The sequence below is a fragment of the Geotrypetes seraphini genome, chromosome 10, assembly GCF_902459505.1.
Source record: "Geotrypetes seraphini chromosome 10, aGeoSer1.1, whole genome shotgun sequence".
NCBI classification, from domain to species: domain Eukaryota; kingdom Metazoa; phylum Chordata; class Amphibia; order Gymnophiona; family Dermophiidae; genus Geotrypetes; species Geotrypetes seraphini.
The window spans coordinates 29,910,760-29,925,799 of record NC_047093.1 but is presented as its reverse complement, the minus strand read 5'-3'; the positions used below and the strand labels follow the sequence as shown (position 1 = coordinate 29,925,799).

At 46.2% G+C, this 15,040-nt stretch overlaps 1 protein-coding gene across 2 annotated transcripts in view; it reads left to right on the top strand.

Annotated features, from left to right (window-relative positions):
* RECQL5 (RecQ like helicase 5) overlaps positions 1-15,040 on the top strand; it is a 104,247-nt gene that overhangs the window by 58,200 nt on the left and 31,007 nt on the right. For both annotated transcript variants that reach the window (XM_033962478.1, XM_033962479.1), the window contains 3 exons: positions 5,800-6,027; positions 11,112-11,208; positions 14,308-14,344. In XM_033962478.1, coding sequence (XP_033818369.1) covers positions 5,800-6,027; positions 11,112-11,208; positions 14,308-14,344 — 362 coding nt within the window. The remainder of the gene's footprint in view (positions 1-5,799; positions 6,028-11,111; positions 11,209-14,307; positions 14,345-15,040) is intronic.

Here is a 15,040-nt window from a genome sequence, read left to right as displayed (position 1 = left end):
AAGCTCTGGCAGTCCTGCTCCTTCTCCGGTCAAAGGTGGCTTAGAATCCATCTGTAAGCTCTCTCTACCCCTGAAATAAATAACCACCCCCTTCTCCAGGAAAAATGATCACTTTGCTGTCATTGAGGGAATAATCCAATCCACTTTCTAAGCAAGGAAAATAAAGGCTCAGTTGTTTTATAATGATGACAATAATTCAGAACAGAAGAGCACCAAAGGCCAAATTCAGTAATTAAGAAAACGGTGTCCAAATTCCACGCCCATCAAGGGAGGGGAAAAAGATGTCCTAATCTCCTGCAGGTGGCATGACATACCATTTCTGGTTAAGAGTGTTTTGCAGAATTCTGCACCCACTGTTTACTGCTAAAAATTTCAAAAGCACACAGAACAAATACTATTAACTCTCACCCCTACCATACCACCTATCTTAATGCTAAGTTATCAACATTTCAATTTTTCAAGTATCTCCTTTGTACTTCTGGTCAAACCACCTTCCAAAGTCTCGTAAATGGGGGTAATAGTACTCAAGTTCAGCAATTTTTTGCTGCTGCTTTTGGGTTCCAGCTCAGTTGGAATTAGAGAATGACACGGGGACAAATGACTGAGCGTTCCAAACATAATTTTCTCCTTCCTGGACACGGTGAAGGAACATGCTTAAGTGTTGGGGGTACTCAGCACCCAATGGCACCCACAGAGCTTCTTCTCAGTACTTTGCTGTGTCCTCTATGGCCCTGCTCTTGAAAAGTCAGGTACCCCTGCTCCAAAATGTATTATGGATTTAATGTTTTGAATGTTCACCTCGTATACCTGGCCTGTGGCATGATGCTCTCTGCTGCATCCAGATCCACAAGTGGAAGGAGAAGATTATTGAATGAGCAAGATCTGTGACAGTGCAGGAAGCAGGCCCAAATGTCATTTGAGGTGGATGAAGCTGGTCCTTTATCTGTTTATATCCTGCACTAGTCTTTAACCCTTTCAGAACCATAAGGATCGTAGGCCAATTTTTGTGGTTTTGACGACATTTTTATGGTAAAAAGGGCTTGCAGATGTCAAAAAATTGATTTTTTTTGTGAAATATCATTATTTTTTTAAAAAAAAATCACACTTCTGGCTTATGGACAGTGTGGCAAGTGAATCTTCTCGTCAATCTGGCAACGACGCTAATGAATGAATGTCGGAACCAGTTTGTTTACATAAAGGCAGTATCATATGGAATCCGTACATATCAAATTTAGAACTGTAGACTATCCCAATCAAAATTTATAGGATTTTAAAGTTATGGGACAAATATGTCCCTTGGTCCTGAAAGGGTTAAGCCTGTTACATTAACGGGTGCTAGAGACTCCTCTTCCTGTATAAAGTTTTTTGTGGGTTGTTTTTTTTCATTTTAGGCTTCCTCCCCCTCCCTTTCCCCTTCCCGTCCCACCTTTCGCTTTTTCAACCCCCTTGCATTTCCCTTTGCACGGTCTCCCTCGTGCTGTGATCTTGCTTCATCCGCTCCTTCTCCTGCGCGGGCCACCGGAGCAGAGAGGACGGGGCGGAGGGGGCTGCCGGCCGGGGCCGGCGGAGAGGAGCTAGGCGGCTGGAGGAGCAGCAGCAGCCGCTGCCGATCGCAGCCTCCGTCCCGCCTTCGCCTACCTGGATTTGCTTTTTTTTTTTTCTTATGGTTTTCTTCACCGATCCTTTTGTTTCTTGCATTGCATCGAGAAGGTGGCGAGCGGCCTGCAAGGTTCGCTACAGTGGCCGGCGAACCTCAGCAGGCCGCTTTGAAGAGGACCGGCAGCGAGAGGGAGGAGTCGCTGGCACACGCGCCTCCAGCTAGCGCAGGCGCCGTGAGGACTGGCACAGAAGCACACCTCACGCCACCAGGACTCACGGACTTTCGACAGCGCATGCGCGCTCTAGGGTTTTATTATTATAGATGTTTCTGAATGCAGCAAGAATAGCATTGGAAATGATTAATTTTCCTATGCAGGTCCTGGGATTTGCTTTGCTGTTCTTTGGTAACCTCAAACAAGGGCATCATGAGGAAAGTTAAACTAGATGAACATGTTTGTAAGAGCCTGCTATATTTGAATTGAAGCCTATTTTTCATATGTACTGTGTGAAACGTTCTATTTATTTACTTCGTTTTTTTATCTCCTTGTCCCCAACGAGCTCAGAACGGGTTACAGATTAACATACATAATATACATTCAAAACGGGTTACAATATGACATACTTACAAAACAATGTATGCATCCTAACTTGATATGTACAGAGGATCTAGTTCCAATATACATTTCGTTAATTGTTTTTATTACTTGTGGCAGTAGGCAAGAGTTCAGGCAATGAGAACTCAAAGTCCGATTTCTGCAAATAATAATAAATTATTATTAATATTGACAGGGATCGCCATGCAACAAATTACTCAAAATTGGAAGGATTATACCAAATTAAATTATACATTTTGGTGGAATTCGGTCTGTCATATATATAAAATGGAAAAAGTATTAGCGTTACAACAAGGAAATCTTCATAATTTTAAGAAAATTTGGGAACCATTGACTAGATATTCTAATGATCAGATTTCATAGAACATTGGTAATAGTTATATTGGAGGGGGGGAATGTATATTATATGGAAATAAGACATGAAAAAAGGGGAGGGATTTATTACATATGATAAGATGATTTATTTGTAATCACAATTGTCATGTAATAATTGATTATAATATGTACAATTCAATTGTTGTAAGAATGCAAAAATCTATAAATAAAAATTAAAAAAAAAAAAAAAAAAGAGTTCAGGTGAATAGGTAAGTTTTTATTGCTTTTCTAAAATTTTAAAGTCCTTTGAGGGATCTGATCTGTGGGGACAGTTGATTCCAGTAGCTTGGTAAGAAATGGGGGTAGGATTGTCATCTGGCATTCTGTAATTGGAGGGCACAACCAGGTGGTTGGAGGTGTCTTTCCTCCTGGGAGCGGAGTGTTTTTTATTAGTAGATTGCTTCTAAGAAATTCAGCATACTGTAACCTAAAAACGCCTAGCTTTTAATCTCCACCCCTCTATCAGTACAAAACAGACCACTTACAGGGAGAAAGAGGCAAGGCACAGGGATGCCAGTGAAATTATTTCATAAGCACATTGAAGCCAAGTCAGTCCCTCTTTTGGGAAATAAAGGAACACCCTCTCAAAGCCATTTGACATTTCCCTAGAAGTTTCTGAGCGACATGGGGCAGGTTGCATCCAATGGTGGTTTTTGAGGGCAAGGAGCAAACTGGAAACATTTTTTATTTTGTCCATGGTTATGAAAGAGATCCTTTCTTTTGTGCAAGAACAGAAGGGAGTGTCAGTGCTTTGCTTGTTTGGAGGGTGAATAAAAGTGGCCTTGTAGCTCAGCTCAGCTTCCAGAGAGATGTGAAGCAGCACTGTGACTTTACTGTGCCCAAAATAGCATTACCTGAGCAATGCACCAATTTCAATATATGCTCACATAATAGGGTCCCTTTTACTACATTGTTTTGAGAATTAATGTGCACTATTAACACATACCAGCGATAAAAGTTAACACAGCTACTTGACACTTAGGGCTAGATTCACTAAACGTACCGATCCTGTAACGATGATTGCAAAACCAGTTTTACTGGTTTTGTGATCGTTCTCCGACCCGATTCATTAAACGGCCCATCGCCTAGTTTACGATCCCATACAATTCATCCATGCAAATTAGTAAAACCCCATGCAAAATAGCCAAGTGATTGATCCACTAACAATTTCTTGGCTATTTTGAATGAGGTTTTACTAATTTCAACCTGACTGCTGCAGACCTGTCGGTAACTGTGTTACCGACAGGTCTGCCTGGCTTTTTTTCTTTTCATTTTTTTTAATGGTACAGATATTTTGCTTAAAACCCCCCAATTGCTTCCAACGGCCCTGACACAAATGTGGCCCCACCCTCCCACAAGTGCCGTGGTGGCAGTCCCCTTACACAAACACGGCGGTGGTGGTCCCCCCCACAAATGCCACGGTGGCGGACCCCCCCAGAAAAAGGCAGGTGGGATGCTCACTCCTGCCATCGGGCCCAGCTTGCGCTCCCCGATGGAAACCCCACAAATGGCTGGAGGGATGCATACTCCCTCCTGCCATCAGCCACCCCCTCCCTCTACCTTTCTGTTGGGAGCAGGAGGAGTACCTCCTACTCCGGCTCCTGGTAAGTATTGCGGGCCTTAATCCCCGCCCCTGATGCATCATGTGATTCATGGTGAGGGGCCTAAGGCCCTGATTGGCTCAGACGCCTCAGGCTCCTCCCTTGACTTCCTTAGGTAGGAGTCCTTGATTGGCTATTGCCAGGAGCCGGAGGAGCAGTAGGCACCCCTCCTCCCAACGGAAAGATAGAGGGAGGGGAGGGGGAGGCTGATGGCAGGAGGGAATGGGCATCCTTCCTACATTTGTGTGTGTGGGAGGATTTCCTGTTTGGGAGCGCGAGCCTGGCCCAATGACAGGAGAGTGGGCAACCCTCCTGCCTTTTTCTGGGGGGTCACCGCGGCAGTGTTTGTGTGGGAAGGGGGGCCGCGACGGCGTTTGTGTCGGGTCTGTCAGCAGCAGTGGATTTTTTATTTTTTTAATGGGCAGATATTTTGCTTGTGTAATACACAGCAAAATATCTATGCCATAAAAAAAAAGAAAAAAAGCCCTGACAACAGTGACAGGAGTGTCAGGGTTCTGTCCTGACTCAGTCGCTCACTGAGCGATTGAGTCGGGAGTTTGCATGCAAATGATTTGCACCTCTGTGAATCAATCGCTGTTTTAAAATAGACCAGGAATCGGCCAACAGCGATTGAATCGTTATCTTTAGTGAATCTGGGCTTTAGTACTCTCTAATTCCTGTGTTAACTGAAACCAGAATGGATGCACATAATGCTCGCAGTACCCTATTACATTTTAATTAACACCTTTTTAGTAGATGGGCATTAAGCACTTCAGCCACATTATCTGCAATGCAGTTAACACAAGAGGCTCTACAATTAGCGCACGTTAATTATGACCATTCAGGTACATAAACTGCAAAATTTTAACATACCTTCGTAAAAGGAGTCCATAATTATATTATAACATCTTAATGTAGGTACCTAGACTTGTTGTTTTTTGGCTCAAAATGGCGATTTTGAGCCAATCAGGGCCTTAGGCCCTTCCCACTACTTCCCAAGATGCATTCGGTGGAGGAAGGCCTGTCATTCTCAGCACGCGGCTCTGTAGGCAGGAGGGAGTGGGCTTCCCTCCTGCCGATTTGTCTTTGGAAGGTCCGGGGGTGTGGGCCGGGGGGGGGGGGGTGTCCAAAAATGTTGGAGGATGTGGGGGAAGATGTCGGGGAGGGTCCGGGGATGATGGGGGTCCAGAAATGTTGGGGATGGAGGGTGTAGGGCTCCATGGCTCGGCTGATCCTGGCAGGGTAAATCCCCATCAGCTTAGCTGGCAGATATCCCCAAAACTGGCTCAGCTGATGGAGATTCCTTTGCCGCAATCAGACAAGGTAGTTGGGTACATCTACAAAACTTTCTTTTGTGCGTTTTTCATGTGGACCTTTTTATTCTTGAAAATAGCCAAAAAAAGATAGATGTCCTAAAGACCAAAACTTATACATAGGTCATTTTCAAAAATAAAAGATAGATGTCTGGCAGTTTTGAAAATGGACATTTTTTCTGCTGGGTTTGTGGACATCTTGCCCAAAACTTCCAACCTCAGACTTAGAGGTCCTATCAAATATGTACCCTCCAAGTCTTTTAACTTTAAATTGTCCGCATTCCCTCTTTGTTCTAGGTGTCGCCATGCTGCTATAGCCAGATACTTTGGTGATGAGAAACCACTGTGCAACAAATCCTGTGATTGCTGTTTGAACCCAGGAGGGGTGAATAAACAGCTGGACCTGCTTCAGAGCTTGACGGACAGAGGCAAAACCTGTATCAGGGCTGCAGAGGTGTCTCAAGGTCCCTTTGGGAATGACCCAGAATTGTATGATGGTGGCAGGAAAGGTTACGGATTTGCCAGGTTTGAATCTCTACCTTAGCTGAAGTCTTTCTAATTAGCACTCCTGTTCACATGTTCTAGCTTATACTAATTGAACTTCATTTGTGCCTGATTTAAATATGTATAATATATTGGCTTCTGCAAAATATTGGGTTTAGGCTTTATGTATATTGTCTTTTTACCAAATCTGAGTTCAGGGCAAGTTACATTTGAGTACACACATGATTTCCCCATTCAGGAAAGCTCACAAACTCATCCCTGAGGCAACTTAGGCTGAAGTACCGTATTTTCACGCATATACCGCGCACCCGTGTAAAACACGCACATGGGTATAGCGCGCGGGAAACCGAAATTTATGTAAACAAATTAATATATAGCACGCGCGCGTATACTGCGTATGCTGCTCCTTGAATTAAAACCTTCTGCCATCCCGACTCTCCTCTTGCAGCTCTGCCCCAAATCGCGGCCCTGCTCCTGCCTTGACGTCCCGTCTCTCCTCTCGCCGCCCTGCTCCTGCCTTGACATCCCGACTCTCCTCTCGCCGCCCTGCCCTCTGGCCCGACTCTGCCTGTCCCCCATTAAAGGTCTGCCTGTCCCCACCTTAAAAGCCTGATGCCCCACCCCAAATGACCGCTGGCCCCCCCCACCCTGAGGACCGCTCGCACCCCCCCCGACGTCCGATTCATCCCCCAGCTCCCCCCGCACGGAGAAGCAGCCTACCGTTGGTTCCCGATGCCAGTGAGCCCTGCTGCTTCCTCTGCCGGCGGTTCCGCCCCTTCTCTGAGCCCTGCGCTGCTTCCTCTGCTGCGGTCCCGCCCTTTCTCTGATGTCAGCAGGGCTCACTGGCATTGGGAACCAACGGTAGGCTGCTTCTCCGTGCGGGGGTGGGCCTGGGGGATGAATCGGACGTCGGGGTGGTGCAAGCAGTCCTTCAGAGTGGGGGTGCGAGCGGTCCTTCAGGGTGGAGCATCAGACTTTCAGGGCTGGGGGATGAATCGGACGTCGGGGGGGGGGGGAACTATGTAAAAAAAAAATTGTACAATGCGCTCACGCATATAATGCGCATGGCTATGCTTGGTTTGTAAAATCGTATATAACGCGCGCGTTATATGCGTGAAAATACGGTAACCTGCCCAAAGTTGTAAAAAATATCAGTGGGAGAAGCAAGATTTGAGCCCTGGCTTCCTTAGCCACTGGATTTTGCCTCTATTTCTTTTCCTCTTCCAGATTTTATTCAGGAGTTTCACTGTATCACCTTGAACATTTTCCTGTTTTTTTGCCCACATCTCCTGATTGACTTCTCATTTATAAGCCAAGTACTGTAGAAAACCCCATGTGGCAGAACTTTACAAACCTGTCCTGGGGATCCCACAGCTGGTGAGATTTTTCAATGTAACCTCATAGGACAGCTGTCTGAGAAGGTTCACATATACTCTTGCCCCTTGTGACTTTGGACAAATCACTTTAGTTCCATTGCCTCGGGTACATACCTAGGTAGTAAACCCTCTATGGCAGACCAGCTATATCCAAATATGCAACTTCCTTTGAGCTTGAATTTGGAAAAAGTAAGTGGCTAAATCTAACATTCAATATTAAATTCAAATTTGTCTCATGTGTGTTTATGGTGGATGTCCTGAAAAATTTGACTGGTTGTAGAGTCACCAGGACAAGTTTGGGAAGCCCTGCCCTATGCTTCAGAAAGCAGCTATCACTGAGTGGTCAAGATAGCTCAGTGTTTTTCTGTTTGCAGCATGAACTGAGTCAGGATTTCAAGCCATATTATCCTTACCCCCCAAAAAAAATTGGAGTTGCTCTATTGGATCAGATACTTCTAGCCTAGGATTCTGTTTCCAGCAGTGGCCAATCCAGGTCACAAGTATCTGGCAGAATCCCTAAAATGTAGTAAAATCCCTTGCTATTTATCCACTTATTTCATAATAAGCTGCTAATCAGTGGTCCCCAAGCTAGTCCTAGGGGAGCCACCGGTTTTTCTGGTTTTAAGGACAGCGAGAATGATTATACATGTCTTCATTATATATGCAAATTATAGCTCACATGGACATGCTGAAATTTGTGTCTGGAGAGAGGATGTGGGTTTGGGTGATCCCATTTCTTGACCTTAAACCAACTCTTCCTCCAGCCCCTTCTTTCCTCTGCTGCTCTTTTGTGCTCCCCCTCCTCAAGGGCTGTGGCTCACTGGTTGAGCTGCTGCCTCTGCACCCAGAGGTTGCGAGAACAAATCCCGGTGCTCAGTGGCATAGCGAGGGTGAGAGGTGCCCGGGTTGGTGGCATCCCTCCCCTGCCCTCTTCGCCCCTTCACCTCCATATGCTCCTTCCCCGCCCTCTCCTGCCATGCACCACTTCCCTTCCCCCTGTATCTCTGTAACGTTCCTGGCGTGAGCAGAAACCCCCAACCTGCTGTCACACTAGCGTCGGCTCTTTCTCTGACATCACTTCTTAGGCGCAGGTCCAGGAAGTGATGTCAGAGGAAGAGCCAACGCTGGCATGACAGGAGGTTGGGGGTTGCTGCTCACGCCGGGAACGTTACAGAGGTATGGGGGAAGGAAAGCATCGCACATGCGTGTCAGTGGGGGGTGGGGGGGGTTAGGAGCCCCTATTATCAGGCCTATTCTCCACTGAAATGGGACACATTGCATTGACCCCTTTACTGAAAAAAGCTGACCTAGACCCCTCCATACCATCCAACTACTGTCCAATAGCAAATATCCCTCTCCTCACCAAACTGCTCGAGTCTATCATATCTACCCAGCTCTCTTCCTACTTAGAAAGATTCTCCATCCTCTTACCTTACCAATATGGCTTCAGACCCAACTTCTGCACTGAATCCCTATTGGCCTCTCTAATCTCTAAGGTTCAGCAACTGCATTCTCGTAACAAGTTTGCTGTCCTTCTTCAATTCGACCTCTCCGCAGCTTTTGACGTTGTCCACCACGACATTCTAATTTTCCAACTCTCCGAGATAGGCATTAGCTCCATAGTTCTTGATTGGTTCTCCAAATTCTTGCGCTCCCACTCTTACATGGTTAACATGAGCGGCACCTCATCCTCCCCCTGGACCCCGACTTGTGGTGTCCCACAAGGCTCACCCCTCTCCCCAATCCTCTTTAACATTTACATGTCCTCCCTGAAACTACTCCAACTATTCCCCCTTGAAACTCTTTACACTTACGCTGATGACATCCTCGTCCTCCTTGAGACCGACTCGAACCTCACTAACCTCTCCACGAAAATATCCTCATGCATAAAGAACCTCCAATCCTGGGCATTCACAATGCATATGAAACTAAACGAGTCCAAAACAAAACTCCTTTGGCTCGGCCCAAAATTAGACCATCTACCTTCCTCCATCCCATTGTCCTCCGGCCCCCCATTACAGCTCGAGTTCTCAAGCAAAGTTCTGGGTGTCACCTTAGACTCTTCTCTATCCTTCAACGAACATCTCCAATCCCTGGTGAAGAAATGCTTCTTCAGCCTTCACATGCTAAGGAAAGTCAGACCCTATTTTCACCAAAAACACTTTGCAGTCCTAGTACAATCCATCATCCTCTCCAGATTGGATTACTGCAATTCTATCTACCTCAGCCTAACCAAGAAAAGCCTCCACAGACTTCAGCGGATTCAGAACGCCGCAGCTAAGCTTGTTTTCGCGAAAAGCAAATTTGATCACATCTCACCACTCCTGTCTAAGCTCCATTGGCTCCCAGTAATCCCCAGGATCCACTTCAAATGTGCGTGTCTGGCCTACAAGATCCTATATGGCATCCTTCCTGCCGTTATCCCTCTATCCTGGAACTCCCCAACCCCTACTTCCTCCAGATCCTCCCAAATTTTTAAACTATCCTTCCCTTCCATAAAAGGTATTTCCCATGTAGGCAAACTTGGGTCATCCCTCCCCTTTAGAATCACTGAGATCTGGAATAACCTCACCTCCCCTCTCCGAACCTCAAGCTCCCTCCAACTCTTCCGCAAACACCTAAAAACCTGGCTATTCTCAAAACTGTAACACTTCCCCCCTCTTAGGCCTCTCACCTTCCCCCTTTACACCTAACTCTTTAATCTCTCCACTGTAGTTCCTCTCTCATCCTTCTTCCTGTAAACCGTGCCAAGCTCTGCATTCGTGGAGATGGTGCGGTATATAAACCCAAGGTTTAGTTTAGTTTAGTTTAGGAGGACGGTTGCCTATGCCCTTACCAAGACGGTGCCAGGGACGGAACCCCCCCCTAACTACGCCACTGCTGGTGCTGCTGCTTGTGACCCTGGGCAAGTCACTTAATCCTCCAGTGCCCACCGTTTTGAATGTCAGCTTTGAAATGCCAAAGTGACAAAAAGCTGGTTTACGAGTCCCCCATTCCCTTCTAGAACATCAGGCGTCCTTTTATCTTTTTTTGTGGCCTGTCTGGCGCTTTTACCACTGCTGTTGGAGTGTTCCACCTCTAATTTTGCCAAGGGTTGGGACCCTACCACTACAGGTCATTTATTGTCTTGTGCTGGCAAGGGTTAGGTCCTTGCAGGTGCAGTGCTCACTTCTTCCTTAACGCTGCAGGATATTTCTTTCCAGCCTGTGTCACTGTCTAGCCTGTTATCATTTTTCCCTTTTGTGGGATGAAATGCAACAGGAACCATTGTAGTGCAGGGTGTTGATTACTCTCTGATGGACAAAGCCCTTGTGGTGTTATATATATCAGGGGTGTCCAACCTGTGGCCCCGTGAAGTATTTTGTGTGGCACCGGTCGAGGGCGATGCAGTGTTTTCCTCTGCTGCCCCCGGGTGTTTACCATCTTGCCGGCTCCCTCCTCTGTCTTGCTGCAGCGTTTGCGCGGCCCCAGAAACATTTTTTTCAGCCAATGCGACCCAGGGAAGCCAAAAGGTTGGACACCCCTGAATTATTGTAGATGATATATGAATATTTATTGTGGGTATCGTGAAAACCCAAACTAGTTAGAGGCTCCTTTAGGACCATGTTGTGGACCACTGGTATATTTTTTTCATTTGTTGAAATAGTCATTCCCTTCTCTGCCACCATTTTTGCTTGCGACAGCAGTAAAATCCTTTCCACTCTTTGACATATACATTGGTGTCTTTAGATATGATGAAGACTGTGATGGGGATGATGAAGAAGCTTCTGAGCACCGAAAAAAGGAGTGGAATCAATTTTACCAGCAACAGATGAAGTTGCGGAAGGTGAGGGCAATTTGGATCTGGTGACCTCCAGCTGGATGTTCTTCTTCTGTGATGTTGTGGTGGTCTCAGTTCTTAAAGCTTTTATTCAACTAAATAAAAGCCCAATTAAGAGACCCAACTTAAAATCACATTACGGCCCTTAGGATGCAAAGCTTGCAAATATGAATTCCAAGTTTGTATAAACAACATCTTTCGCTTTCTTGTAATTCCAGCATTTCTAGCTTCCCAAATGGCCAACTGATGTAATTGGTTCCGCCAGTGCCAAAATTTCAGAGGATCAGGGATCGTCCAATATTGAAGTACAGTGGTACCTCGGTTTACGAGTGCACCGGTTTGCGAGTGTTTTGCAAGACGAGCAAAACATTCGCAAATTTGGTGCCTCATAAACCGAGCTTACCTCGCTGTACGAGCACCCTCCCCCCCGAGAACCGGCGCCCTCCCCCCCCGCGATCTGGCACCCCCCCCCGCCGCCATCGGGCACCCCCCTCCGCCACCGGCACCTCCTTTTTCCTACTTCCAGTGTAGCCTCCGCATCGGCACCAGCATGTTCTGTGCCCGAAAATCTGCTTCCTGTGCCGGGCCTTGAGCATGCGCGCATGCTCAAGGCCCGGCACAGGAAGCAGATTTTCGGGCACAGGACATGCTGATGCCAGCGATGCCGATGCGGAGGCTACACTGGAAGTAAGAAGAGGGTTCGGGTGGGTTGGGGGATCACAGGTGGCGGCGGGGGGTGCCGGTGGCGGCGGGGGGGTGCCGGATCGCGGGGGGGAGGGTGTCTGTTTGCGGGGGGGGGGGGCCTTCGGGGGAGCAATGCCGGTTCTCGTCGGGGGGGGGGAGCAGCGCTGCTGGCCTCGGGGGGGGGGGGGAAGGTTTGGGGTGGGAACATATCAAAGCAAGTTTCCCTTACTTCCTATGGGGAAACTTGCTTTGATATACGAGCATTTTGGATTACAAGCATGCTCCTGGAACGGATTATGCTCGTAATCCAAGGTACCACTGTATACATTTTCTAGCCAAAACACACATTTTCCTACACAGCGTCTTATGTCCCTTAGGCAAATGGCCAAAAGCTTCTGGCAAATCCAAAATAAAGAGAGAAGGAGAACAACGCAAAGATCTTCCAATTATCTTTGACATATAATTTATTATTGGGAGGGGAGGGTGTGTAGAGGTGTAGAGGTTTTTGAAAGGGTCACATAGTTACATATAGATAAAGTGGGGGGTTTATTGAAAATTGAATTTGTTGGCTTTTTTAAATTATGTATATTACATTATTATATTTGATGCATTATTGTTGTGCTTTGATGTTGTATTTGATGATGTTTGCATCAATAAAACTGTTTGAATCTAAAGCTTTTATGGCTTGAGATCTCTTTGTAAAGTGCCTGACGTGGCCACGTTTCGTTCGAGGATTGCATCAGAGGCATATGGGGGACAGACTTAAAGATCTCAATCTGTAGACTTTGGAGGAAAGGTGGGAGACGGGAGATATGTTAGAGACATTTAAATACCTATGTAATGTAAATGCGCTTGAGTCGAGTCTCTTTCATTTGAAAGGAAACTCTGCAATGAGAGGGCAGAGGATGAAGTTAAGAGGTGATAGGCTCTGGAGTAATTTGAGGAAATACTTTTTTACAGAAAGGGTGGTAGATGCGTGGAACAGTCTCCCGGAATAGGTGGTGGAGACAGAGACTGTATCTGAATTCAAGAAAGCCTGGAATAGGCACGTGGGATCTCTTAAAGAGAGGAAGAAATAATGGTTGCTGTGGATGGGCAGACTGGATGGGCCATTTGGCCTTTATCTGTCATCATGTTTCTATGTCTCTGTAACCATAAACCTGTATGACTTCACAATGCAGGTTTAAAGAGCCTTAGCCAATTGAGAGAGTAGAAGATAGTGGATGCTGCTGATGGGCCATTTGGCCTTGATCTGCCATCATGTTTCTAAGCTTCTCTCTAGTGTAACAGTTTACCAAACAATCCACTTCTCCTTCAGTAGCAGGTTGAAGGAGCATTGTAGTATAGCAGCAGGACTACTGCTGCTGAATTTTTGTACCAGTGAGAAGTGTATTCTTTGTGTTTAAATACTCTGGATTGTTTGGTAAGTTGTTACACTAGAGAAACTTGCCATCTGTTTTTCCTCTGTAGTTTTGCCTCTTGACGCAGCCCTCGAATGAAACGTGGCCAAGTCAAGCACATGTTACATTAAATTTCTTTTTGCTCCTTATACTTGTTTGGTCTGTTCTTTGTTCTACCCCTGAATCATTGCAGATCATTTGCCTCTTACGTCCCTTTGAGATTTCCTTGGGCAGCTAATTAGCATTTTATACCATCTGGATACCTGAATGTATCGGGAGAGGGGAGATATGATAGAGCTGGAATTTTTTGGTTTTACTGTCACCACTTTTTCATCTGAGAGATGTTTAAATACTTATGTGGCATAAAAGCGAATGAGGGGCATAGGATGAAAGTGACAGGGGATAGATTCAGAAGTAACCTCAGAAAATAATTTTTCATGGAAAGGGTGATGAATGCTTAGAACAGCATCCCAGTGGAGGCGGTGGAGATAAAGAGTGTAACTGAATTTAAGAGAACTTAGGTCAAGTACATTGGATCTCTAAGGTTCAATCCGGAACACGTTACAAGGCTTCAAAGAAGGTTTGGATAGGTTCCTAGAGGATAAAGGAATTGAGGGGTACAGATAGAAGTAGAGATAGGTCAAAGGGATAGTCAGGGACCACTGCTCAGGAAATGGGCCTGATGGGCCGCTGCGGGAGCGGACCGCTGGGCGAGATGGACCTCTGGTCTGCCTCAGCGGAGGCAACTTCTTATGTTCTTATTTCCTCCTCCTTCACAACATTATGAGAAGATTTGGTTTGTAGTCACAAGAGTGGCCTATATCGATGTGTTATCTAGTGGCTGTCTTATTTTTACAGTTAATATTAATGGAATTTTAAAAAAATGATTCATGCTGGATGACAGGAGAATATATGTTGTGAAAAAGGAGCTCCCTTCCTATGCTGTATTCTAGACAATAGGCCTATTTTTGCTTTTTAGCATAGGACATAATCTTTGAAACAACTCTGTTTTCATCTGCAGGGCACAGAATTGGAAAAAAAAGAGTTTATCCCACCAGGTATGTAACAAGTTTCAGAGCCTCTCTAAAGAGAGACAGGATTGCTAGTGGTTAGTGAGTGATGCTGAGGTGTGCCCAGTCTGGTGTCATGGGCTGGATCTTAAAACCAAGAAAAAATGTATTTGTTTCTGAAAGTTAGAGAAAGTATTCATGAAGTATAGCAAGATTCCAAACTTCACATAAATAGAAACCCCCCTACCCCCTCAAAAGTTGTTTCAATTTAGATGAAATAAATAACATTATATATATATCTAATATAATAAAACGCTAGACGCGCATGCGCACTCAGGTCTGCATGATCTGAAATCCCTGTTCCGTGAGATGTATGTCCGTGGCTTTGCAGACGTGCGCATGCGCGAGTCCCGAGCCTTACTGCTTCCCAGCCGCATTGCTTGCCAGCCGCAACCGTTGCACTCCCTGCTCTCCAGATCGCGGTATACAGACCGGTAGGGCACTGGGAGCTAGGGAGAAAGCAAGGGCTCAGTCTTCGTCGTCGTCTTCGCCCCTCCCCCCCAATCTCCGTTGAGCCTCCCACCCGATTTTCTCTTCTCGCGGTCTGGCCGGCTACCTTAGTCCCTTGCCACTGCTGCCACCCCCTTCCCTTCCCTTCCCTTCCCGTGGTCGACAAACCTCTTGGCTCGAGCAGCGGACGCAGCACTGTAAATACGCTGCTTCGCGGCCTCTACTGCCCCGATT